Source organism: Molossus molossus, unplaced genomic scaffold, assembly GCF_014108415.1.
Source record: "Molossus molossus isolate mMolMol1 unplaced genomic scaffold, mMolMol1.p scaffold_m16_p_18, whole genome shotgun sequence".
Classification (NCBI taxonomy): Eukaryota; Metazoa; Chordata; class Mammalia; order Chiroptera; family Molossidae; genus Molossus; species Molossus molossus.
In genome coordinates this window covers 17,567,652-17,595,435 of record NW_023425353.1, presented here as the reverse complement: position 1 = coordinate 17,595,435, position 27,784 = coordinate 17,567,652, and the positions used below count along the sequence as shown (strand labels likewise).

The 27,784-nt window shown below is 41.5% G+C and overlaps 1 protein-coding gene across 2 annotated transcripts in view; it reads right to left on the bottom strand.

Annotated features, from left to right (window-relative positions):
- ERC2 (ELKS/RAB6-interacting/CAST family member 2) overlaps positions 1–27,784 on the bottom strand; it is a 922,431-nt gene that overhangs the window by 490,215 nt on the left and 404,432 nt on the right. For both annotated transcript variants that reach the window (XR_004960151.1, XM_036266685.1), the window contains exon 8: positions 2,694–2,831. Coding sequence is in view for 1 of the 2 variants with exons in the window: in XM_036266685.1 (XP_036122578.1) it covers positions 2,694–2,831 (138 nt within the window). In the remaining variant the exon portion in view is untranslated. The remainder of the gene's footprint in view (positions 1–2,693; positions 2,832–27,784) is intronic.

Here is a 27,784-nt window from a genome sequence, read left to right as displayed (position 1 = left end):
AGGAAACTATATTTTAAGAAGCTCCTTAAGTGGTAAGATTATTTGGATGCACACAGAAGTTTGATACCCACTGAAATGAATACTTAAACCTACTATGCTTTGTCCCATGATAGAAGACCTTGCCACTTCCCATCCAATGTTTTTGTCTCGGCTTTTCTAATACGCTAGCATTGTGGTTGTGGCACCATTTGAAATTTCCTCTAAATAAACTGCTCTGTTTGCTTTTATTCTTCATTACTGTGAAAGGCAAAAATGTAGATGCAAATAAGGTTTGCAGGCTAACAGCTCACAGGTCAAAGCTGGCCCACAGAGCTATTTTGTTTGGCTTGAGCATTGCAGTTTTGAAAATCTGAACTTAAATGTTTTGAGACAGGTCAAGGACTCTCCAGCTTACCATAGTTGCCAATAGTCCCTAATGCATCACACCAAACCCACTTCCCTCATTTTTGCTCCCTGCCAGGTCCTTGGAGACATCTGAGCCCTCAAGTCCTCATCCCTGGTCCAATTCAGATTGCATGCACCTGAGACTGAGGATCAGCAAACTGAACTACAGTCAAAGCAGTTGCAAAGAGAATGGAACTTAGAGATCAGCTCATTTAAACGTGCATTTTGGAAATAAGGTGCTGACAGGAGAAGCTTGCCCACTTGCTGCTGTTATCAAGCAGCGAAGGCAGTTTGAGGGGCCAGACTCCCGCAGACCTCAGCTTCCTTCCCAGTCATCCCCTCGGCCTCAAAGGAAGTGCTTAAGGAAGGGAGTAGTTTCAGATTTGGGAATTCTTTGGGATTTAAACTAGAATAAATCAAATCTTAATAGGGCCCAGGGAAAAAAATGATAAAGTCCTGCCAAGAATTCACGACATGGAAAATTATATGGTATATGTTTACTTCTATAAATTTGGAGAAAGACATTTGGAGAAAGAAAACAAATAGGCTGACATCCTATCACTCAAAAATTACAAAAGGGATACATGATCATTGACAGTTTTGAACCGACATTCCCTCATTCAAATTTTCACAAACAAAATTACTGCAGAGAGCTTTGGTAATACAATCTTGAAAACTAAAGACGGAAGAATATCTTTTCCTGAAAAATCATTATATGTACTCGTCTTAAAAGTGTTCAAATAAAATCTCATGCCTTACAATTTAACCCTACAGTTATAACTTTTAATAAGAACATGAAGACTATCTAGCCATAGAATATGACTCCTTTTTTTTTTTGTTAATGCCTATATATTTACCATAGATCAGCGGTTCTCAGACTACAGTGCACATCAAAACGACCAGGGAGCTGCTCAAGTGCACGCTCCCAGGCCCTCCTCAAGGCTCCAATTCAGTAGGCAAATGTAAAGCCTAAGAGCTTGCATTTTCAACATGTACCTCTGGTAAATGTGAAGTAAAAGTCACAGAAGGTTTCTCTACGATACACTGGTGTACAGACACTGAGGGCCATTTTATCTCATTTCCCACCACAAATGGGGAATGTGAGGCCCTGGGAGAGAGAGTGACGTGCCCTCTGAAATCCCATGTATTTTATTTATTTATTTATTGTCTGTCTCTCCTTCAGCCCCATGAGAATCTAAACTCCATGACAGGCAGGATTTCACTCCGTTTCTCTGCTGCATCTCCGGTGCCCTCAGCAGTGCCCGTTCCACAGTGGCGGTTCGTTCACCCCGTGTCGGCTGAGCACCCCTCCCCGGCACTACTATACCAGGCACTGGGGGAAGGTGAGCGAACCACACATCAATAACACACAAATATGGGTGTACTTCTCGGGCTTGGAGTCTAGCAAAGAAGACCAATTAATCACATAAAAACAGATAAAAGTACAATTAAGAATGTGACATGAGCTCTGGGAATTTCACAGTGTTCGTGAGAACATTCTAAAGAATTTTACTGAGGCTTCCCTGAGAACATGATTAGTCAAATAATAATAACAACAACTACAGCTGCAATTTATTACACCCATTGTTCTAAACAAGAACGGAGGATGTGAGGGAGCAAGTCATGTGTCTGAAGTAGTAACTGTCACACCTAGGATCTGAAGCCAGGCAGTCTGACTCCAATGTCCACATTCTTAACTACTGTGCAATATAGCTTCCCAGGAAGCTGAGGTCGCAGAAAAAAAGGAATTAAGTCTGCAGGGAGTAAAGCATATTCTAGGCTCAGTAGCAGCATGTGCAAAGGGTCTAGGGCAGGATGGAGTGCGGTACACCTGAAAATCTATAAGGCCAACAGAGTTCGAACACAAAGAACAAGGGACGAGAGACGGGGGATGAGTCAGGGAAGGGAGGGAAGAAGGAAGGAAAGGAATGGGGGAGAATAAGGGGGAGAAAGGAAGGGGGTAGCAGAGAGGTGGGTGGTCAGATAAGAGCCAGATCAGATGAATGGATGAACACTATGGGTCAGGTTAAGGATTTTACTTTTTCTCATCCTAAGAACAATGACAAGCTAGTGAAGGTTTTTAGCAGGGCCAAGGATGAGGTGATCAGGTTTGTATTTCCAAAAGACACCCTTGGCTTCAGTGTGCCAAGTCTACTGAAGAGGGCTAGCTTGGGAGTGGGCAGCCCCGCTGGAACTGGGGGTAGTGTGGGTGCATGGGGAAAACCAGGCACATTTAAATGCATTTGGAACGTCTCCTCCCAACCATCTTGCCCTAAACCCTGAGCCCCCACTTTGAAGTCCAAGCTCACCTTCTCTGACAAAGCCTCCTCGAGCGTCGCCAGGGCAGTATCTGTGTTGCTGGAATCTGTCTGCAAGGACTTCACTCTGTCTTTCAGGTTGGTCAGTTGCTTGTCTTTATCCCTAAGCTGTTCTTGCAAGTTTTCAATCTGAAAATAAAGATCACCATATTTAATGCACATTACATATCCAGGGCCAACATTTCTGAAGTGATCTTTTTAAAAAAAATAGATTTGAGATTGTGGAAATTGTCAGCATTAGGAGGTTACACTCTCACTTAGAATGAATGCTATGTGATGAGGCCTTCCTTCTCCCACATAATTCAAACTTGTATTTAAATGGTGATACAGATGAGTAGCGTATCTCCCTCCATACACATGCAAGCCCATCAAACGTGTAAACATGGTTATTTCTTCCCCTGTCACCAGCCCTTTAAGTCTCAAATCCATGGACCTTACCGTGGAGCAATGAACCAGAGAAACACACACACAGGATTTATTCACTCAGTGAACAGAATGGGTACCCAGTCTGCACCAAGCACCATATCAGTGTATAGCAGAACCTATGTAGTCATTCACTCACTCCTTTATTCAGTATTAAAGTCTGTGATATGCCAAATGTTGTCAAGTGGCTGTTTCAAAGTAACCACATGAAAAGCCAAGTAGGTTATCACCAGTAGACTGTTAATGGGAAGAACTTGTGATATAAATCAAATGTAACAAGTACTAAACACTCCATTTGGCAACTAAGTCATGTGCTGGCAACCTACCAGGCACTTTCATCCACTATCTGCAGCCTGAAATAAACACGCCAAACAGCCGATTATAACGCCTGCCCGGGAGCGGCAGCCAGGACCTTCTAGCGGGCATTGCGTACATTATCACTCATGTTTTTATTCTCTGCTTTCAAACCACGTATTTCTTATCTAAGGATTAAAAAAAAGCTCCACTGTACAAACAATTTATTCGTATTAAGGGTTTTAAAATGACAAGGAAAAATAGCAGTACAACTCTAAGATAAGTCCATTCAAAATATTTGTATTCTGCACCCAGGCTTTCTCAGGAAATCATTCCAAAGGCATGTTTCACAATGTGTGACTCTAACAAATTTCTGGATTACTTGATTCACTGGGCATGAATCGGGAACAGCAATACAAATGACAATAGCTAACAGCAATGATGAGGAGGAGAGGGTGACGGCAGAGGCGGCGGCCGAAGCAGCATCAAAATCGTTCCACGTGCAAAGACAGTGGCGCTGCTGGCCCTGGATCTGCAGGATGAGACTTGGCGAATGTTTCCACTGGTTACAATGGTTGTGGGAGAAGAGATGGACTTCGTCTGTTTCCCGAGACACTCATCCTGGAAACTCAGGTTATAGGTCAAATAATTAACTTTCTCCTTCAACAAAATGCAATGTGTTCCCACCCAGCCACCTCTGTGAGAATTCACTGTCCCTCCGTGGAAAAGAGGAGAAAGGCACAGTCATCTGCAGTCAAAACAAAGTCTTCCTCCGTTCCAGACAAGTATTCATAGTTATACAACACCATAAGCAAATACATGAGTGAGCAAGAACGCGCACAGTTATATGTCAAAATGATGGCTGTTATATAGAAGCCAGCAACCCAGGGTACTGACTCTTCCCACAGTGCATGTTATTGTTTTCAGTACACCCACACCCACATATTCATTTGTGTAAACATATATGTGCAAATTCATGGTGGTTCCAAGCAAACCAATTAGACACACCTTGTCCACCTTGGAAGACAGTGCCCTGAACAGGGAAGGGGGGACCCTCTCTCAGAGCATTAGTCCTGAGGCTATGGTAGGCACTGATTGCTAGGGCCTCTGGGCACTGGAAATAGAGGCTAAAAAAGTCTGGCTGTGAGCCTGTGTGAGAACCCAAGGGCCTCCCCCAAATTACTGGGAAGACTAGGGAAGTTGAGGATTCGAGGTCCTACCAGTCTGTAGGTAGGAGCTAAGAGTTGAAGAAATGTGGGCTGGTGAGACCTGGGGACATAAGAGTGACCGGTCTATTTATCTCACATTTAAGAACCCAGCAGAATAGCTGATGATATCGCAGGCGGACTGAGTCACAGATCCGGAATTGGAGACAGACATATAGAGCAAAAGATGTACCACTTTAAGAAATGCCACATAGCCCTAGCCGTTTTGGCTCAGTGATTTGAGCATTAGCCCGTGGACCAAGGGGTCATGGGTTCGATTCCAGTCAAGGGCACCTTGGTTGTGGTTTGACTCCTGGCCCTGGTTGGGGGTCAAGTGGAAGGTATCCAATTGATGTGTCTCTCTCACATCGATGTCTCTCCCTCCCTCTCTCCACTCTACCTGAAAATCAATGGAAAAGTGTCCTCGTCCAAGGACATTTTTGTATTTTAGCTTCAGATAGAGTGGGAGGGAGAGAAGGGGAAGAGAGAGAGAGAGAGAGAGAGAGAGAGAGAGACATCGAGTGGTTGCCTCCCATATGACCCCAACTGGGGCCGGGGACAAACTACACCTGAGGTACATGCCCTTAGCGGACACCGAACCCAGGACTCTCTGGTCTGAGGGCTGACGCTCCAACCGCTGAGCCAAACCGGCCAGGGCTCGAGTGAGGATTTAAAAAGAAGAAATGCTGCACAAAGATCTCCAAGAAGGATTCTTATTTATTATTTTTTCTTTTCTTTTTTTATTGTTGAAAGTATTACAGATGTCCCCCTTTTGTCTCCATTGATCCCTTCCTTCCTGCTTCCACCCCCCTCCTGCTTTCCTCAACCTAATGACTGTGTCCATTTGTTGTGTATAAACGCATATAAGTTATTTGGTTTATCTCTTCTCACCCTTCCTGCCCCCATCCCTCTGAGGTTTGTTAGTCTGCTCTCCACTTCCTTGATTCTGGATCTATTTTGGTAGACAGCTTATTTTGTTCATGATGTTCTATAAATAACTGAGACCATGTGATAGTCTTTCTCTGACTGGCTTATTTTACTCAGCATAATACTCTCCAGGTCTCTCCATGTCATCTCAAAGGTTAAGAGATCTTTCTTTCTTACAGCTGCATAGTATTCCATTGTGTATATGTACCATAGATTTTTTATCCACTCATCTATTGATGGGCACCTGGGCTGTTTCTAGATGTTAGCTATTGTAAATAGCGCTGCTATGAACATAGGGGTGTATATATTCTTCCTGATTGGTGTTTCAGGATTATTAACAGAGAAATACAAGGTACAGAACAGTGTGAGAAATATAGTCTCTTGCGTAAAAAATAAATAAATGAATCTATAAGTACACACAGTTATGTAGGTACTGAAATTTAAATTTTTTCTGGAAAAAAAAGAAACTTTTACAATGCTTAGCTTTGGGGGAAAGGATCCAGGGTGCAGAAAGTAGAAGGAAGCTTCTGTTTTTCATTTTTTGTACATTTCTATAGTTTTTGGCTTTAATTTTCTAACCACGTGTGTTTTATTAATTTTTAATGCCAACCAGAATTATCTGATTGTCGAGATTATGGGTCATTTTTAGTTTATATTTTTATATAAAAATAATGTTATACACATAAGTAAATAATAAATAATCACATAAATAACAAATGCCTACTTAAAACAGAACTGTCCAAGTTACTAACAGTTACGGATTGTTGGTACATTTAAACCATTACACAAATATTTAGAATCATGTTTGCATATAATTGCCTCTAGGTATAAATAGTAGAATGCAAAGGGAAAAAAAGCAAAATGTAAGATAGTATAATTTTGTTTAAAAAGTTCTTACATAGAACAAAAATATATATAACAGAAATGCACTAAAATGTTATTTTTTGGTAATGGTGTGATTTTACTTTTCTTTATACTTTCCTACATCTGCCGATTTGTTTTCCTTGAACATAATAAACAGAGAGCTGGGGAACCAGAGTGATGGAAAATAGACTAGAACGACGCCCAGTGTTTTGATGCAAATACTAGTGCAGATGCTATTGCCCCAGCTGCTGAATCCCTGGAACTGAGCACAGACCCAGCTGTAACTGACCACTGGACACCACCACTTGCCCTGCAGTCATGCAGACCCATGGCCTTGATCTTGCTGTCACTGCAGCAGAGAGAGTCCCTCACACTCCCAACATCCCGACCCTGGGGCAGATACACCTAATGAGCAGAATGAAGGTAAGGCGCACAGCCCACCTGCAAAGGAATATAAGAAACCAAGTGTTGACAATCTTGCCTTCCAGCATGAGAGCACCTTCATAGGCTCAGAAAACCAGAGTATGGGCAGCAACAAGGACCCATCTCAACACCACCAAGAGAGAGCTCTAACCAGCAAACTACACCACCCTGGAACAATTATTCTGAACTATCTCGCTGTGAAGTTCTTTCAGGGCTATAAAGCTAAGCTTTGATTCAAACGCTTGCCCAAATGTGGTTCATGCGACTCTTTGCAACCGGTCTGTGATAAAACTACAGCCATTGAGAGTGTCTGTATATTGCTTCAATACTCAAGAACATGACTGATGGACTTCTCACCTTGAGCCGTATATAGACAAGTTGAGATATCTTTAAACTCATGTGTCACATGTGACCAGAGCCACACAGTGATCATATGTGGTAGGACCACATATTGTTATACGACACACTGGAAATTTAAAAAAAGAAATAGGTTGCTTAGTAATCACAGATGTATAATAGTCCTGCTAATCTCTCAATGCTTCAAAAATACCTTTCGTTTCCTTTTTTTTTTTTTTGGATTTTGGTTAAGATAAACATAACAAAATTTACCATTTTAACCAGTTTTAAATGCACAGGACAGTAATATTAAATACCTTCACGCTGTGTACCCATCAATACCATCCAGCTCTATGTGTCTGCATTTGGTTCTACACAGACGTAGAGTCAAGTGGCCACCAGCGAAGTCAAGGTACAGAACAATCCCATCACTGCACTCACTTACCTCCTGCCTCTGCCCGTCCCTAATCCCTAGCAACCATGACTCTGTTCTCCATTTCTATAATGTTGTTACCCCACAAACGTTACATAAACACAGTATATAATCTTCGGGGCTGGCTTTTCTCCCCCCACTAAGCATGATTCTCTGGAGATCCATCCAAGTTGTTATGTTTACCAATAATGTGTTTCTTTTTGTTGCTAAGTAGTATTCCATGATATGGATATACCAGCTTGTTGAAGGATTCACCTATTAAAGGTGGTTCCAGTTTGGGGCTATTATAAATAAGCCACTATGAACATTCATGTACAAGTTTTTTCTCCAAACATAAGTTTGCCTTTGTCTGGGATAAGTGCAGCCAGAATGCCATTGCCAGGTTATGCGGGTGCTGAGCGATTTTAGTCATATAAGAAACTGCCCAACTTTCCAGAGTAGGTGCTCCATCTTACGTTCCCACCCGCTGTGTGTGACTGAGCTGTTCTCCCCACACTCTCACCGACTTCTGGTGGGGTCACTACTGTGGATGCTAGGAATTCTGAAAGTCATGTAGTGACATCTCACTGTACTGTTCTCTGCATTTCTCTAATGACCAGTCATGTGAGCACCTTTTCATATGTTTAGTTGCCATCTGTAAATCCTCTTCAGCAAATGTGCTCGTGTCTTTTGTGCATTTAATTGGATGTTTTTATTGCTGACTTGTGACAGTTCTTTATATAGTCCAGATACCAATTCCTTGTCACATATATGACTTACAATTATTTCCTGTAATATTTTCCAGTCTATAGCTTGTGTTTTCATCCTTTTAACAGGATCTTTCACAGTGTAAAAAGCCCAGTGTATCATCCTTTCCTTTTTTGAATCATGCTTTTGATGTCAATGTTATAAACTCATTATCAAGCCCTAGATTTTGACATTTTTATCTTATAGTTTTTCTAATAAATTTATAGTTTTCTGTTTTACATTTAAGTTGCATAAGGTGTGAGGTTTAGGCCAATATTCATTTTTGTTTCCTATGGATATCCAAATGATTCAGTACCATTTATTTAAAAGGCTATCCACCCAGTTGGTGTGGCTCAGTGGGCTGGGAGTCATCCCACGCACCAAGAGGTCACAGGTTTGATTCCTGGCCAGGGCACATGCCTGTGTTACGGGCTCGATCCCCAATGCGGGGCATGCAGGAGGCAGCCAATCGATGATTCTCTCTCACATCAATGTTTCTCTCTCACCCTTTCTCTCTCTAAAAAAAAAAAAATCAATAAAACATATTTTAAAAGGCTATCCTTTCTCCACTAAAATGTTTTGTACTTCTATAAAATAATTAATTGGGACTATTTGCATGTGTGTGTTCCCAGATTCTCTATTTTGCTCTATTGATTTATGGTTCTGTTTCTCTAGCAATAACAGACTGTCTTGTTTATGGTAGATATAGAGTAAAGATTAATGCAGGTAGAGTGATACTACCCATCTTATTCTCCCTTTTTTAAAGATTGTTTTAGTTAATCTAGGGCTTGTGCCTTTCCATGAAGCTTATCTATGTCAATAAAAACCCTTGGTGAAATTTTGATGGGAATTTCATTAAACCTAGTCAATTTTTGGAAAATTGACACCTTTACTATGTTGAGTCTTTCAAACCATATAATAATACATTTCAATTTGCCTAAGTCATTTCTGATTTCTTCCATTAACATTTTGTAAATCTCAAAATAAAAATCTTGGACATGTTTTAGTAAGTTCACTTCTAAGTATTTCTTCTTTGTCATTATTATAAATGGTATTATATTTTTAATTTTAGTCTCTCCTTATTCATGGTAGAAATATAATTAAGTTTTGTGGGTTGATCTTATGTCCTGAGACTTTCCTGAACTCACTTATTAGTTGTAGAAGGTTTTCTTTTTCTTTTTTCAGTTATATATAGGGATTTTCTATGTAAACAATCATGTCATCCACAAAAAAAAGAGAACTTTGGAATACTATGTTGCATAAATCTGATGAGAATAAATCTCCTTGCCTTTGTCCTAAGTTTAGGGGAAACATATCTAGTCTTAATGATGAAAGACAAATATTTTTGCAGATATTCTTTATCAAGTTGATGTTGTTTCCCTCTTTGTTTTTATTATTAATAGGTGTCAAATTTTACAAAATGCTTTTTCTATGTTAATTAATATGATTACATATTTTTTCTTCAGCCTGTTCATGTGTTGGGTTACAATATTTGATTTTTTAATGTTAAACCAGCCTTGCATACCTGGGATAAATAGCACTTGATCATAGTGTATATTATTCTTTTTATAAATGGGGTGCTTTGATTTTCTAATATTTTTTTGAGAATTTCTGCATCTCATGAGAGATGGTGGTCAATATTTTTAGATTTAGGGGGTTTGTGGTGTGTGTGTGTGTGTGTGTGTGTGTGTGTGTGTGTGTGTATGTATTTTTCTGTTCTGAGTATCAAGGTAATCCTGACCTCAAAAATTAGTTGGAAGATGTTCTCTCTTCCCTTTTCAGTATAAGATTGAGTAAAATTAGTGTTAATTCTCTGTTTGGGAATAATCTCCAGTGAAAACATCTGGGCCTACATATTTCTTTTTCACCAAGTTTTAAATTACAAATTCAATTCATTTAATGGGTATAAAACTATTCAGGTTATTTATTTCATGTTGGTTGAGTTTTGATAGTGTGATTTCTGATAAATTAGTCCATTTCTACTAAGCTATCAAATTTATGAGTATAACGTTGTCTGTAATATTCTCCTACTTTATAATTACTACAGAATCATAATATCTCTTATTTAATTTCAGATATTGGTCATGTGTATCTTCAACATCTTTGTCAGTGTTGTTGAAAGCTTATCAATTTTACTGATTTTTTTCCCCCAGAAAAGCAGTTTTTAATTTTATTGAGTTTCTCTATCGTTTCTGTTTTCAATTTTATTGATTTCTGTTCTATTTTTATTATATCCTACCTTATATTTACTTTGAATTCATTTTCTTCTTTCTTCTCCTTTTTCTTATTCTTCTTCTACTTTTTGTTTTATTGAGGTTAGAACTTTGATTATTCATCTGTGATCTTTTCTCTTTTCTAATGTAAGCATTTAATGCTACAAAGTTTCCTATCAGCACTCCTATAGCTACATGCCACAAATTTTGATACACACTATTTTCATTTTTATTCCGTTACAAGTATATTTTTCCTTTGAGACTACAGATTCAAAACATGGATTATTTATTTAGCTTCTTTCAACCATGAATTATTTGTAGATTATTTTGTCTATTATTTGATTCCATTATGGTCATAGAACATACTAAATGAATTCAATTCTTTGAAACATGTTGAGGTTTGTTTTCCATCCCAGAGTATGATCTACCTTGGTAAATGTTATATGTGCCCTTGAAAAGAATGTATAGTTAGCAGTTGTTGGGTGTAGCATTCTATAAATATCAATTCGCTCTTGTTAGTTGATAAGAGTTCAGTTCTTCTATATCTTCGCTAATTTTCTGTGTTCAGTTCTATCAATTGCTGATTGTAGAGTGGTAAAGTCCCTAAATATAATTGTTTGTCTATTTCTCATTTCAGTTCCATCAATTTTTATTTCATACACTTTGAAGCTCTTTTGTTTGCTGCATAAACTTTTAGGATCATTCTATCTTCCTAACAGATTGCTTCTGTTATTATATAACTATGTCACCCACTGTCACTAGTAATGTTATTTGCTATGAAGTCTACCTTATCTGATATTAACATAGCCATTCCTCCTTTTTAAAATTAATGTAAACATGACACATCTTTTTAGTTTTTTTACTTTCAACTTTTGTTATGGTATTTGAAGTGAACATCTTATAGACCTCATATAGTTATGTCATGTGCTTTTAAAAATATCCACTCTGACAACGTATATATTTTAATTGGCATATTTTGATCACTGATGTGTCAAGGTATAAGTCTGCTATTTTATTTTCTGTTCATTTCCTCTGTTGTTCATTCCTCCATTTCTCTTACATTTCTGAGGGCTACTTAAGATATTTTTAGGATATTCATTTATTTACTGAGTTTTGCATATTTTCTTGACAATTGTTGCATGCAATACAATTTACATGTACAACAACATGTCAATATAAATGTTTTAGCAGTACACATAGCGTTTTGAGATTGAATTTCCTTTATGGTCCTCTTACCTTTCCCCCCTTTTCAATATAATTATCCTTTATTGACTTCCTCTACATACATTGAGCATGACAATACATACTGTTATGATTTTTGCTTCAACCATCAACTCACAAGAATAAAGATAGAATATTACTATATTTAGTCCTATTTTTTCCCACTCCACTGTTCTTCTTTCTTTTCTGGAGTTCTAATTCTTTTGTTATAATTCTCTTTCTGTTTCTAGAACTTCTTTTAGTACTTCTTTAAGGGTAGATGTCTTCATGACAAATACTCTTGGTTTCCCTTTGTCTGAAAATGTCTTTATATTCCTCTTAATTCCTGAGGGATAGTTTCACCAGCTAGAGAATTTGTGGCTGACAGTTTTTTCTTTCTGCATTTGAAAAATGTGCCAAATCTTTCTGGCCTCCATGGTTTCAGATGAAAACCCCACTGTTATTTGAATTGGTATTCATTCTCCTACAAATACTGAGTAGTTTCTCTCTAGTTGCTTTCAGATTTTTATTTTAGTTTTTTGTTTCTAGAGGTTTGATTATGATGTGTCTTGGCATAGATTTCTTTAGGTTTATCCTAGCTGGGATTCACTCATCTTTTTGAATCTGTAGGTTTATACTGCTTGCCAATTTTGGAAGTTTACAGCTACTACTTCTTCAAATACTTTTCAGCCCTTTATTCTTTCTCCTTTCCTTCTGGAACTCTGATGATATGTTAGGTATTTTGTTATTGTCCCACAGGTCCTTGGGCTCTGTTCATTTATTTTCCAGTCTACTTTCCGTCTGTAGCTCAGACTGAGTAAGTTCTATTGATCTGTCCTTAGTTCACTGAGTCTATCTTCTGTCATTTCCCCCTACTACCGGATCCTTCCAGTGAGGTTTTCTATTTTTTCAAGGGAATTTGTAATTACTTGTTAAATCAATTTTATAATAATTGCTTTAAAGTTTTTGTCAGAAACTAATATCTGATTCATCTTGGTGTTGGCATTAGTTGTCTTTTCTCATTCACATTGTGATTTTTCTGGTTCTTGGTATCACAAGTGTTTTCAATTATATCCTGGCCATTCTGGATATAAGTTAGAAGGGTTGTTTTGTTTTGTTTTCCTATTTATATCTATATCTCCTTCAGCAGGCAGCCGCCCTGTTGCAGTTCATCATGTGAGTTCTGGCTGACCTCCCGGGTCTGCTGACACTCTGCGAGGTGCAGAGCGTCTCGCTGCTCCAGGGCCTTCGGGGCGCAAGAGGCAGGCCTGCCTGGCTCTGCGGACGGAGCTGCTGGGCAGCCGGGGCCACTGCTGCTGGAAGATGCGAGAGGGGGCTGGGTTGTCTCCATGGAGGTCTGCTAGCAATGAGCAGACCTGGCCACTGCTCAGTCTAGCAGGCGTTTCCTTTCCCAGGCCTTTGGCCCAAGGCAGCAAGCATTCCCTGCTTCTCTTCCTCCCTCCTCCCTCCTCCCTTCCTCCCTCCTCCCTCCTCCCTCCCTCCTTTCCTCCTTGTCGTCTGCTTCCGCGGGCAGTTCGGGGCTGCGGAGCTCTCCGGCCCCGTCACGGATAACGGGAGATAGGAAGAAAGCCAGGAAACTCACCGTGCTGCTCTTCAATTCCTGAGGCCCCGAGTGAGAAAATCTGAATTAAATTATATTTAGAGCAACAGTTCTCAACCTGTGGGTTGCGACCCCTTTGGAGGTCAAATGACCCTTTCATAGGGGTTGCCTATGACATAACAGTAGCAAAACTATAGTTATGAAGTAGCAACAAAAATAATTGTGTGGTTGGGGGTCACCACAACATGAGGAGCTGTATTAAAGGGTCGTGGCATAGGAAGGTTGAGAACCACTGATTTCGAGAGAAGGAACAAAGACAAGTGGACGCTACTCCATCTTCTCCCATAACTGGAAGTCTCTAAATGCTTTTCAGGCATGGCTTGTTTAATTTGTTTTCAAAATCCCATCCTGATTTTAAAATAAGATGCAGCAAGATGACTTTTTTAAAAAGTAATCCAGAAAACTAGGGGTGAAGGAAGGATTCAGAGCCAGACCATCTGACTCCAGAGACCCCAGCCCTGCATGGAGGCCTCCCCTCAGCGACCCAGGAGCCCTCCCCACTGGCACACCTGGGGATCTGTTCCCCCCAGATGACGGAGGGCAGAGAAGCAGGGCCTAGCTGGGCAGTGGTGTGCTTTCCAAGCCTAACTCCTCCGTGTGAGATTCGCTCCCAAGCGGCATGAAGCTACATGGCCAACAAATTCAAACAAACTCAAGCAAACTCGGTGTTGGTAAATATGTTCTCCACCAAAATGCTGAACACAAAATAAAGACAGGACTTGCATGCCACCTCTAAGATCTACATTTCCTGTCGTGAGGCTGGCACACAGTAGGCCCTCACTAAATATTCCTTGACTGTAACCAAAATGAAACAACCCTTTGAGATCCTGCTTGAGCCTGGGCTCAAATTACTTTCCACCAGACAGGTCTCACAGAGAACAACCAACCACATCATGACACCCTGTGGAATATCTGAGACACTGCACTCTGCAAGTTCTACCAAAATCCAAATTCAAATGGACAGGGGGAAGCGGGAAAGGAAACAGCTCCCCAAAGTGCAAAACCGATCCTTAAAGGTCTAGAATGCTGTCTGACCATCGGCAGTCTGACCCAGTGGATGAGCGCTCAAGGAAAGTGCCTGCTTCCCCCGTGCTTATCTGAATTCCAGAACATTTATATGATTTCCTTTCTTTTAAAACTAATTTTAAAATGTGATCCAAACCTTAACCAAGACAGCATGTTCCCAAATAGATTGGAATTTTGTGTAATTTTTCCTTTAGATATAAAATGAATAGGCAGCAAATTTAAAACATCCCCAAATTGTTATAAAATGGAACATCCTGAAAATGTCCAATGATAAAATGACAGACAAGGTCCAAAGGAGCTTCCAGAATTCTCATGATGTAACAATATTGATGAGTGATTGCTGCAGACAAGATCTCCATGGTTTGCTAACAATGATAAACATATAGATGGATGGCAGGGTACTAAGAGGTCTGGACCTTCCTAAACAGGAAAAACTCCTAATACCACACAGACTCATTTCTGCTGTCATGATAGTTAGAAAGATGATTTTACTTTTATTTTCCCCATAAAAAACTGGAAACCCATCAAATATATAAATGCAAAACATTCCAATTTTTCATATTTGTAATTCCCCAACATAACAACAAAAAGCAATGCATACACAAGGAAATCGCTAAATGCAACAAATGTACTTTGTGCACACACTAGAACAGGAAATCATTAAGAATTTTTTATGACACTAATTTTATCTGAAAGTCATAGCTTTCAGATTTCACATACATAACATAGCTTTTGTATCAAGTTTCAATCATGCAGGGGTTGGGGGGCTGGGTGAAAGAGGTGAAGAGATTAAGCAAAAAAAAAATACTTATAGACACAGGCAACAGTATAGTGACTACCAGAGGGAAAGCGGGTGGGGAGGTAGAAGAGGGTAAAAGGGGGACAATGGAGATGGAAGGAGACTTAACTGGGGGTGGGGAACACAATGCAACAGACAGATGGTGTATTATAGAACTGTACACTTGAAATGTATATAATTTTATTAATCAATGTCACCCCAATAAATTCAAATAAAAAATTTCAAACATGCATACACCTTTCATTATTATAAACTTCTTTACTTGTTCAAATAGTAGCTGACATCAGAAAATTTGGTTTGTTTATTGGAACACATAAAACACTAGAAAAGAAGAATTTAAAAAATGATAAGACAAATAGAAACATAACACTTTATAAATCTCATGAAAATCACATATAGATGAATCTGAATCTCAGATACAACTGATCTTCTGCAGATTTTTATGTATTTTCTTTTAATTTTTACACATTTATTTTACACTCCCAAACTCTATCCTAACTGGACATTTAGTTAGCAAGATACTATCTGCCTTCCATGCTTGCTTTGTTGCTATTTAATTCCTAAGCTGCAATTGCAACTAACTTTAAATTTTAAATACATCAACTAATTTTGACTATTTAAATAATGCATATTTTAGTAATTTAAAAAATTACCATAAAAAAATCATTAAATTCTTCAGGATAAAAGCAAGAAAATGTCCACACTGTCAATAAACAAAGTGCTTATCTTGTCAGTTCTTGGCCACTGTCTCAGGAGCGCTTGTTAAGTACTCAAAGGGTTAAATGGAATCTCACCTGCAGACTGGCTTTACAGTTCCACCAAATTACTTTCATCATCTTAAGTTAAACCCAAAGATCCTGTCCTTTGGAATTTGCAGGAAAATTGCAGCATCAAAGAATTCACTTCAAGAGCATTTATTTTTCAAGACCCTAAGAGAATTCTTTAAAGAGAAAATTCAAATATTTTCTCAAGGTCATTCTAAGACAGCCATAAAACTGTGTCATTTAAATTACTTCAGGTTGATGTCTTTTCACAATTTTGACTATCTTCTTGAGGTTTTAAGAGGCTTTTTTTTTTTTTTTTTTAATTATTTATCATCCTTGTTTTAAATTATAAATCTGGCTTATGCTGTTTGGCTTTTCTAAGAGATTATATAATTTTATGAACTAGACATTTAAAACCCATACAGGGAATAAAAGTAAAAAATTTATTTCTCAAGTTCAAAAGTGAAATAATAAAATAAGAACTGAATTTGAGATTAAAAGCATGTATGCATATTTTAAATGATGGCATTCTAGTATTTAAGAAACTGTTTTCCACCACGATATATAAAAAAAGACAATTTTCCAACTTAAAGTATTCTATCTATGCTCTTTAATTTAATTTAAGAAATACTTAATAGGATAAAATACTCGCATTGCAGAAAATTTCCTCCTAAGTAGAGATAGCATTTCAAAAAGGTCCCCCACAATGTTGTTACAAGAGCCACTGGGGGGAGGATTAGGACGTGGTTCATTTTTAGACTCTTGCATCTACTTCCTAAATAAACAAATCCTGGCTCTTTCTCCCCAAATCAAATACAAACCCAGAGGAAGGACAGGAGATGAACTACTAGACTGAAAAATAGAAACATTATGTCAAAGCACCCTTCATCATTATTTGCAGACAATTTATTTTGTTATTGGTTAGTATCCTTCATGCTAAATGTTCTGTCCCCTACAGCAAATGTTCCATTTCAAAAACATAGTACATGTGCTGGAAACAGAAGCCACCAAAGCAACCCTTCGGGTGGCTCTAGAATGTATTTGTGGTGGATTAGAAAACTGCACAGTATTACCGATGCTCAGTATATACAAATTTCACTATCAATATAATTGGTAAATAACAATAAAAACTAAACCTATATATCAGAATTACCTTTCATTTGGAATAAAAGCTGTGTGAAATGAGATTAAAGCATATTCTACCACCATCAGGCTATATGTAAAAGACAGCTCTGTGTTGAAGACAATATTTGTAAATTCACTTTTTATTTTCATCTCAGAAAAACAAAAGAAGTGTAAACAAAGAGTAACATTTCTTCATGTAGGTACATGAGCATAACCTGCTGGAAGATTATTCTGTAACTTAGCATTTTTTCCTTTAATTTTCATATTTAAGTCTTCCCACAATGTACTTAGCAAGACTTGCCCCAGCCTCCAGCTTCCGGCTCTGACGGGACCTCAGAGACAAATCCTGCCTGTGCCCCAGCTCCTCTTCACCTCAGATGGGTTTCCTTAGGGACAGCCAATCTTAAGTGTCATTCTAACTAAGCCACGGTGTCCCACCTGAGCTTCACAAATGTTACACAGTAATTCTGAGCATATTTAACATTTCTCTCAAATATTTTGGAGACTAAGCATGAAAGGATCTCTGGATATGAAGAGTTTGTATGAGGTTCAGGCCGAACCCTTTCTCAGGAATTTCTGTGACACAGTGAGTCATGTTCTTCACTGGAGCAAAGGCGTGAGTAGACAGAAAGCCCACAAGAATGTCATGCAGCAACCTCTGAGAGACCTCAGCATCCAAATGATTTACACAACGAAATACAGGCAGGGGGCCCCCAGGGATCACCTATTTCTGTCACTCACTGTGTTGTGATGAATCGCACATCTGCAACATACTCAGTTATTCAAATATAGAAGTTATCCAAAATAGTGTGGCTTCCAACTTGACCACATATATGAATTATTTGGGTCCCTAATAATGCAGGTTCCTGGGCCCCAGGACCAGAGGTGCTGGCTCATAAGGTCCAGGAGCAGGTTTGGTAATCTGCATGTTTAACAAGCACTACAGGCGATTTTGGTATAATAGTCTATGAACCGGTTAAAAAAACAAACAAAACCCTGGAACTGAAACACTTTTACATCAGCCTGAGTCTGGAAAATGATAGTGACTACCCATCTTTGCCTCGGTTGTCATCTTCTTCAAGAAAAATCGGCAATATTCTTCCTTATTCTCTCATAACTAAAGTCACTTTTCAAAGGTTTGGGAACTCCAAAAGCAGCCCCAGAACATGGATCCAGGCAGAGGCTGGGTCAGGGGGCTCCTGCTCCCCAGCACCCTCCTTCTCACAAACAGCCTACTCATCAGTGGTATGAGCACTTGGTAGGAGCATCTTCTATGAAAAAGCAAGGGCCGGTCGAGAAGACCCAATCTCTCTGAAAAGCTCTGTAATTGGGAAGTCACCAGTTACTTATGACAAATCCTATATCCACAGCCAAAACCACTGGAGGCCTAAGATATAACAAAGAGGCTGAAGATAAAACAAATACCGTTAAAAGAACAGGACCTGACAAATCCCGGTGGATAGAGCTGCAACATACGTGAAACTGATTTTGGATATTCTCTGCCTCTCAAATTCCTGGTAGAAGACTTCATGGAATCTTATATGGATTGGGAGGAACGCGCACAACAAGATATGAACAGCAAGCCTGCAGGCCTCTGACTTAAACCCTGGGGCTGGACAGAGGAGCTGAAACGGTTAAACAGGCCTTTCATTTTCTTCCTTTCAAAGTTTAACATCGTTCATTCCTTCCAGCAGTAACCATCTGCGTTTGAAAGGTCTGATTACAGTGCAAGCAGAATTTACAAAATAAAATAACGACACAGTCTCCAGATTCACTTGGCTAATGGAAAGGAGTCTGTCTTCTGCTAAGTGTCAAAAATTCCATCTCATCTGTTAGCTCGATGCTGAAGGAAATGGAAACTCGCTTTCTTCCCAATTAAATTCCTTAAGCTTTCCTGGGAGGCTGGTGTCGTTCTGAAATCGGATCTTTAAAGAAGCAGTCTGCTTTTGTTTATGCACTTTTGTTTCCTATTAAGATCTAGAATGTGTTTTGTTCTTTTATTGTCCAAGGCAGCTTCCCAAAGTGTAATTTCTGAATCTCACGGATTGATGTTTCAAGGTGGCCATCAACAACTTCTATCCTTTGTGAATGAACTCTGGTCCCCTAATACCTATTAGAGGAAAAGGGTTGGGCTTAAACCCAGGTCTCTCAGATTCTAAACACTATGCTTTTTTTTTTAACCACAGTCACTTAGCACTACTTTAATATTTATTTATTTTTTAATAATTAATGTGGACTGAATACAGAATGACCAAGAACAGCTCTTTTATAAGCATTTATTCTAGGCGGTCTGACTACACTGTATACTGTTAACATATCCCTCTGCCCCTCCTGCAGGTACAGTCTCAGTAAAGATCAAACAGTTGCAAGACAGTGCACAGTAAATTTTTCATTCATAAGAAAATCAAGGCATCTATTCCCCAATTTGTTGAATGGAAATATATATGTTCAGTTTTGAGCTAATATTTGAATGTCAGGTATCTTTGCAGACCTGGAGAAGAAGCCAGACAAGCTCCCTGCCCCCATGCAGCTTTATGTATATTAGGGACAAAGTTAATAAGCAAGTCAACAACTGTTCATAAAACATAGTAACTTCAGGCAGTGATAAGTACAAAGTCTATGAAGGAAATAAATCAGATCAGGGAAAAGAGAGTGATGGAGTTGGAATAGAGTTATGTCAGATGGGGTGCTTCAGAAGACTTCTTGGAGGAGGCAACGTCTGAGCAGAGACATGGATGCTATGAAGAACCAACTGGGGAGCACTGCAGTGCAAAGGCGCTGAGGTAAATAGAAGATGGGGAAATTCAGAACAGCAAGCAGGCTTCACAAACAGGGACCAACACACAGCATCATATTGCCTGGAAACAAAGCTTTTAATCCACAAAGAGAAGAGACTGATATCTCTGCAAAAGCAGAAGCAGTCACCATTCGTTATTTACTTATTCACTCATTAATTTAACAGGCAGTTGTTGAGTGTCTACTCCATGCGGGCCGTCTAGTTAGATAATTTACAGAGATGTGTTCCCTACCACGGGACTCCTAACCTAAGGATCAATTCACCAACAGCTTATCAGAACAGACACTCCAGCCCAGCTGGCGTGGCTCAGTGGGTGAGCTTCGACCCAGGCACCAAGAGGTTGCCAGTTCGATTCCCAGTCAGGGCACATGGCCAGGTTGTGGGCCCAATCCCCAGTGGGGGGCATGCAGGAGGTGGCCAATCGATGTTGCCTCTCATTGATGTTTCTCTCTCTCTAAAATCAATAAAGAAAAAAAAAAATAGACACTCCAGAGACAGAGAGGAGGAAAATCTGATGCCTGGAGACCCAAACAGAACCTCCTGCTGAAATCCAGAGGGTGCCAAAGTGCTGTTAGACCGGCAACCCTCCAAGGTCAAGCTGATCGAGTGGTGTTCAGTCTCAGATCTTCTGGGTGGGAGGCAGGAATACATTCTTGAACCTCGGAGCAGCTCGGATTCTGTTTCGAGGGGTTCTATTTCGGTCGAGGCTGTAAGAGGGGAAAGAACCTGCAGCGCCAAGCGAGCCTGTGACACAGAACCTGGCAGGGCCCCCTGCGCTCCGGACGCGTCGTGTGTAACAGCACGTGCCGGCCTGCGAGAAGCAGGATTCTCCCAGGGAGCTGAGCGACAGAGCAACTCTTTGGACAGCCCCAGGCTCTACTCTCTGGACCTGGAATGACGGTAATGTCTCCCCAGTCACAGCCATTTATTCGACAGGCACTAATTGAGCACTGGGCACCCACTAGGTATTGGGGCATAGCAGTGAACAACACAGCTCCTGTCTTCCAGGACCTTCATGTCTAAGGGGAGAAGACCCGGAAAGAAACAAGGAATTTCAATACGGTGTCATATTATGATAAGCATAGAGCTACTGTGGCACCTAGGAAAAGCATCTACGTCATTCTGTAGGGTCGAGGAAGATGTACTGTAAGAAGTGACAACTAAGCTGACAGCCAAGGGACAAGCAGGAGTCAGCAAGGAGGGAAACGAGGTGGCAGGAGAGGAGAATGTTTCAGTCTGACGGAAGAATGCGTGCAAAGGGTCAGAGGCAGAAAAGAGCAATGATTTGTTCTGGGGTCTGGAAGTAGTTCCACATGGCTGCAGGAGAGAGTGAGAGGCAGCAGCGGTACAGATGAGACCCAGATTATTAAGAGTGTTGTGAGGATGCTGAGGACCTTTATCCTCAGGGCAATGGGCATCTTTAAAGTTTGGGGCCTGGGGATGGCATGACTCACCTTGTATTTGATAAAGAGGATGCTGGCTGCTACGGGTGTACATGGGAGGGGCAGAGAGAAAGGAGGAAGGGCAGGTACCCCACAGCCGTGCAGGCAGGATTACTGGAAACGGGTATGTGTGGCACTGACTGGACAACTTCCACAGGTGAATGGACACACTGCAGTGCATCCATGCAATGGAATCCTATTCGGCAATAAAAAGGAACAGACTACTGATACCCACAACCACGTGGATGAAGCTTAAGCACGTTATGTCATATGAAAGAAGCCAGACCCAAAGTCTACATATGTATGAGTCCACTGATACAACATTCTGCAAAGGGCAAAGACAGGACAAAGCAACTGAGCAGTGGTTACCAGAGGTCAGGCTCACTGCAGAGCGGCACGAGGGAATTTTGCAGGATGACGAAACTGTAGTATATGCTGATTGCCGTGGTGGTCACATGACTATACATTTTTTACAGATTTTTTTAAGACGTTTTTTAGAGAAGTGTTAGGTTCACAGCAAAACTAAGAGGAGGTACAGAGATTTCCCATATACCATCTGCCCCCACACAGGCACAGCCTCCCCAATTAGCAACACCACTCACCAGAGGGGCATGTTTGTTACAACTGAACCTACATCGATCACTAGACTTACCCAAAGTCTATACTGTACATTACAGCACAGCCTTGGTGGTATACATTGTATGGGTTTGGACAAATGTGTGAGCTCTATCATTACAGTATAATACAGTGTTTCCCTGCCCTAAACATCCCCTGTGCTCTGCCTGTTCGTTCTTCTTCCCACACCCAACCCTCGGCAACCTCTGATCTTTGCACTGTCTCTACATTTTCATTTTTAAGAATGCACAGTTGGACACCAAAGAGGGTGGATTTTACTGCATATAAATCACACTTTTAAAGTGACTGGACTGGTGGTAAAAGTGTGTATAGGTCTGACGGTTGTACTACTAAGACTCGACGGAAGAAATAGCCCGTGGCCCCCGGGAGCTGTTCCTCACCACGCCCTCCATCTGGAAAACTCAGCAGTGGGGTTTGGGGTCGTCACAGAACTTGAGTGGATTGTTGGTGAACTGTCTCAGCTTCTCGTGCAGAAGGAGGAGGGAAGGTGCCTGCCCCTTCCTCCAGGCACACTGAAGTCACTGAAATGCTAACCTCCCCCAACTCCACCTTCTCTGGCTTGGCAAACATCATGTCTTTCCCCCTTTCCCTGAAATGCCACAGGTCTCCCAAGACCTTGCTGTCCCTGATAAGGGAGGGAGCCCTCTGACCACCCAACTTCTGCCCTCCATGCTCTGGGGACAGCTATACTTCTTCATGACACTCCCTGCCATTAGTCAGGTCATTAGCTCCACAATCACAACTGTAGCTTGACTTCCCTTTTGACTGTCCCTTTCCACCGAGGCTCCCTGGGAGCAGGGACTCCTCTCTCATCCCTTGCTGGTTTCCATCCCCTAGCACATAGTAGGCCCTCAATACATATGCAATCAATGGAATTTCAACAAGTTGCTCATTTAAAATATTAGGTCTGTGGAACATGCTCTAGAAAAATCTTCATGACTCTCCTAAATTAGTTATTGGGGAAATCAGGCGAAAAACTCTTACAAAGCTTTCGCAGAGAGAAGAAACCCCTTGCCCACTCATTTCCCTGCTGCCCGCCGCTGAAACACTCAGGATGAGACCCCGCCACCAGGACCTACTCCGAGTTCAGAACACACACTCCCCTAGGCTACGGGCTTTGCTCTCCTTGTTCTAGAATGAATGCAACTCGTGATACGTTGATTCAATAAGAGAACAAGGAATAATTTTCCAAGGCTCTTGAACTCAGATAAGTGCCAGAATAAAAACATTTACCAACAGATTAAGGTGATTTCAATATTTCCATTATAAACCCCTATTTTCAGAGACTTACATGATAAGCCAGCCGTAAAACTTAATTCTAAACAGAAACCTGCCAAATAATGAAGAACTGTCTTCACAGATTTTTTTTTCTTTTTTCTTTCTTTTAAAGAGAGAGAGAGAGAAAGAAGGAGACAGATCCAACCTTTGGCCATTTGTAAGTTACTGAATTGTCAAAAGAGAGAAAACTAAATAGCAGCTTTCAGTATTTATTTAAATAGTCCTTGTAGAGAGAAAAATATCTTTGTTTTCAACATTCATCTTGAGAACCAGTGATCGGGATGAGACCACGGCCCAAACATGAGACATAACTTCCATCAACACAGCACGCTGGGTAGCCGTTAAAACTGAAAAACAAATAAACAAACAAAAACCACAAAGTTCACCTGGTCACATGTATTTGTCAGAGTGAGTGTACCAAGGTGTAGGAAGCAGAAACTCCTGTTTTTTAGACACAATAAACTGAGCACAAACTGCGCTCTCGCAGGTCCCGTACAGCCGCAGAGCGAAAGCGAGGCTTTGACAAACGCCGGCAGTGCGCTCACTGTTGAGTTTGCTTGAAAGAAAGTGTAAGTACCAGTCACACAAGCCCAGCAATGGGCCCTGGGCCCCGCCTGTAAGATCCCAGCACGGCTCCAGCCAAGGTCAGAGGCAGCACCATCATGCATGCCCTATGGATAGTTTAACAATCTTACACACTCATTTGCTCTTTGCAAAGCCACAGACTGCTTTCAGCAAGGAAAAGAAAGGGAGCTGGAAGTGGCGTGGCCATGTGGATTCTGTTCTCAATCCACGTTAGGCTTTAAATCAGAGACATTAAAGAGAGAGCGAGCACTGTGGGAAAGGGAACAGTGGAGTGCAAGGTCAGCAAACTGGCCCACGGTCCAGTCTCTAGCCCACAACCTGTGCACACAATGTCTACACCTGACTTAGTGCTACAAAGATCAGAACTGTGGAGTGCAATAGAGACCTTCTGGCCCTTTAGAAGATATTTGATAATTTCTGGTGCAGTGGATGTGAAGAGATTAGATCTCTGTGTGACCTTAGGCAGGTTAGCTCATCTCTTTGAGTCTGTGATTCATCAACTGTAAAATGGGATCTAAATAAAGTAATTGGTAGCCATAGGGTAATTGTGATGGCTACAGGAGTTAATGCATCTGTAAAAAGCTGGGGGATTTTAAAATAGGATTTTAAAAGCAGGCACCTGAATTTCATTTGGGGATAAAATTGCCCTTGCTTAGGGAAATACGAAATATTACACAGTCCTTTTCACATGGGAAGGAGGAAGGGCTGGAGGTGTGGTCTGTAGGGAGGAAGGGAGCACACACAGACCTACAGTGCACTATACTCAGGTGCGGTAGGGCTAAGGTGTGAAGGAGGGTAGACAGGCGGACTAGGGAGAGAAGCCGGCAAGAGACAGGGCTGAGCAACCTGGCAAGAGGCTGAAATGAGCAGGTGGGGTCACCCATGAGATACTCCACAGGATGGGCAGCACGTGCCTTGGGAAGAGTCTGGTGTCCCGAGGCTGCCCGTTCTGAAGTCTGCCCTGTTGGGATCTGCTCTCCCCCTCCCGTTTCAGGACAAGCTCCTCACCCCCACATGCCTTGTGTGAGAGGTCCGAGTGGAAATGAGGACCATGGGGCTGTGCTCATGACTGGGTAAGTACGGTAACCAGACCCACTGGGGGAAGGAGGTGCCGAAAAGCTCCACAGCGACAGGGTGAAAATTCACAACTGAAGGGCATCCTGAGAACAGGCTCTAGGGACGGTGAGGACCCGGCGCAGGGTGGGCTTGTTGTCAGACGTGGAAGAGGACAAGCAAGCTGCACTCACCTCTCTCACAGCACAGAGGGACCTCAGCTGGCACCTTAGTTGCTCATATCAGAAACTTAGCTTAGAAGCAGATGCATAAAACACTTGATCTTTCATATGGACTTGCAATTATAATTATTAATTATTTGCTGGGAGTCAGAAAGCTTGATTCCTGTTGCTTTTCAATCTTGTGATCTCAATAAAACCATTTAACCATTTCTGGACCTCAGCTTCCTCATCTATAAAAATGGGGAATCACAATAGCTGCCCTGATGACCCCACAGGATTATGGAGAGACACAAATGGCACTGCCTGTGCCCTATGAAAATGGTGAAGCCCCATCCCAATGCAATGTAGCATCATTAAGAAGTAGTTGACTTTTTGGGTAAAACATTAACCAGCCTAACCCCTTAAAACCAACACTTCAAAGATCTTGAAGCAGTTTACATTTCCCCCCTCTTAATTCCAGGCAATAAAACTGGTAACCTCTTCAAAGTTGCACGAGGAGATAACGAAGAGGCAGACGGGCCATCTGTAGCTCATGGTCTCCTCTCCGATAGGCTGAGACCCTTTATTCAAAAGTGCACCTTTGAACCATCTGTGAACTCTTCCTTCAAGTTCCTACTAAGTTAAACTTTGCTAACAGAGTTCAACTGTATGGCAATCATATCCACTTGGATTTAGGATTAAGGCCATACTCTTGGGAACACAGATGAGAACAATAGAAAGCATCCTTTTAATAACATTGTGTCCATCACCTGCATCCTGGCCGAGGGCTACAAACAGGGCTGTTTCTCTAGGGATGTCAGGTGGTACTTAGAGAAGCGCAGGACTGTGCCCACACACGGCCCCCACTGACAAGTCCACTCTGAACCAGAATGGGGAGAGCAAACATCACTGAGTGGAGGAAAGCGAATTCAAGGGTTTCAAAATAAGAATTCTGGAGAAACTTCACTTGAAACCACGACAGCCAGTCTTATTTTGGGATAACACATGAAGTGTAGCCGCGAAACACGGTAGGTGGACTGTATTACTGAGCAAATGACCGAACAAAGGCCGCCCATAAAAATGACAGTAGATGTAAACATGGTCAGCTATCACCTGTTCTCTGCTTATTATGTCCATATGCTCTACAGGGGACTCTGAACATCCATCACCCCTAATCACCTTCACAACGATCCTACTGGCAAAGACGCTCTGCTTCTCATTTCATTGAGGAGGCAACTGAGGTTTCAAGAGGTAAAATAACTTGACCAAGTCCACACAGCTAGTGGGTCACTCAAGATACTGCCTTTGATAAAAACACGGGTCACCTCTTCTGTTTGTTTATTCATTTATTTTAAAGAATAGTTTATTGTTTTGTTTTGTTTTTTTGAAAGAGAGGAAGGGAGAGGGAGAGAAGCATGGATGAGAGAGCAAACATCAATCAGTTGCCTCCTGCATGGCCCCTACCTGGGGACTGAGCCCACTACTTGGGCATGTAGCCTGACTGGGAATCCAACAAGCAGCCTTTCAGTGCACAGGATGACACCCAACCAACAGAGCCACACCAGCTGGGCATAGGTCACTTCTTTGAGAACTGATTAAAATCGCATGGTTTTGCCAATACTCAAGCACGTTAAAAAAACTGGTGCAGTAACCATCAAACTCTTATTTTCAAAACTCTTCCATGTTTGTTAAGCCGCTCCAAAGTGCCTTCGTGTTCAGTGTATGTACTTTTATATCAAAACGCAATTAAGATCTGACGTAGGCCCAATGTTGGCCTCCAGAGGGCCGCGGCCTTCACGGAAGAGCGACGTAATCCAATGTTCCAGCACAGGGGCCCGACAGACAATGCTGCTGTTGGGTTGCTGCACCGGTGACGTCAGCGAGACACAGGCCCTCTGTGTATAAGCTATCAAAGCCCCACTAAACTTGAACTGAAATGCCGAACACTGAGACCTAGGCCCCTTTCATCGACATCTGCTCAACAGTTTGCCTCTCTCCACCAGCCAGCGAGGGGATGTGAGACGGCCTTCCCGCGGTGAAGCCTGGCCGGCCCAGGGAGCGCCCGAGCAGGTGCCCTCGGGACGGGATGGCAGTGCTCCTGACGGGGCGGGCAGGCTCGGGAGGAAAGACAGGCCTCGGTGGCCTTCCAGTTTCAGGGGTTTCTCTCCCAGCAGAACAGCAAATGAAGCAAGTCATTTTCCTCCCTTCCAAAGGATGATATCACTTTTTTCAGACAATAAAATTCATGGAAAGTGAAATGATTTGATTATCTTTAGCACCAGTAAATTTTATTGTAATCCATGGCCAAATATATGTATGTCTGGTTCTGATATACAATCTTAGCATCTATTGCTCAGAGGAAATTTGACTTAAAAGACATTAGTCATCAAGTCTGCCCCCAAAAGTTCAAGCAGTACTTTTCTATGAGAATGTCCTGTGTAAGAGGCGAGACAAACAGACTGCAGAGGTGAGGGGGCTGGCTTCCAAACCGGCCACTCTCCGGAGGCCCATCAGCCCCGTTATTAGCACAGCGCAGCTGCAGAGACTCCTTGTTTTCAGCGAGTTCGCTCCATCTCCACCTCTTTCCACTCCCCCCTCTGAGTCTCTCCTCTTCTGACCTGCACTTGAGTTGCCCTGTTGTGATTGGTGCTGTCTGACCACATTTCAAGAACAACAACAACAGTGGTGGGTGCAGATTTTTCAGAGTCTGAATTGAGGTGAGTGGGTGGGGAAGGTTCTTTGCACACACAC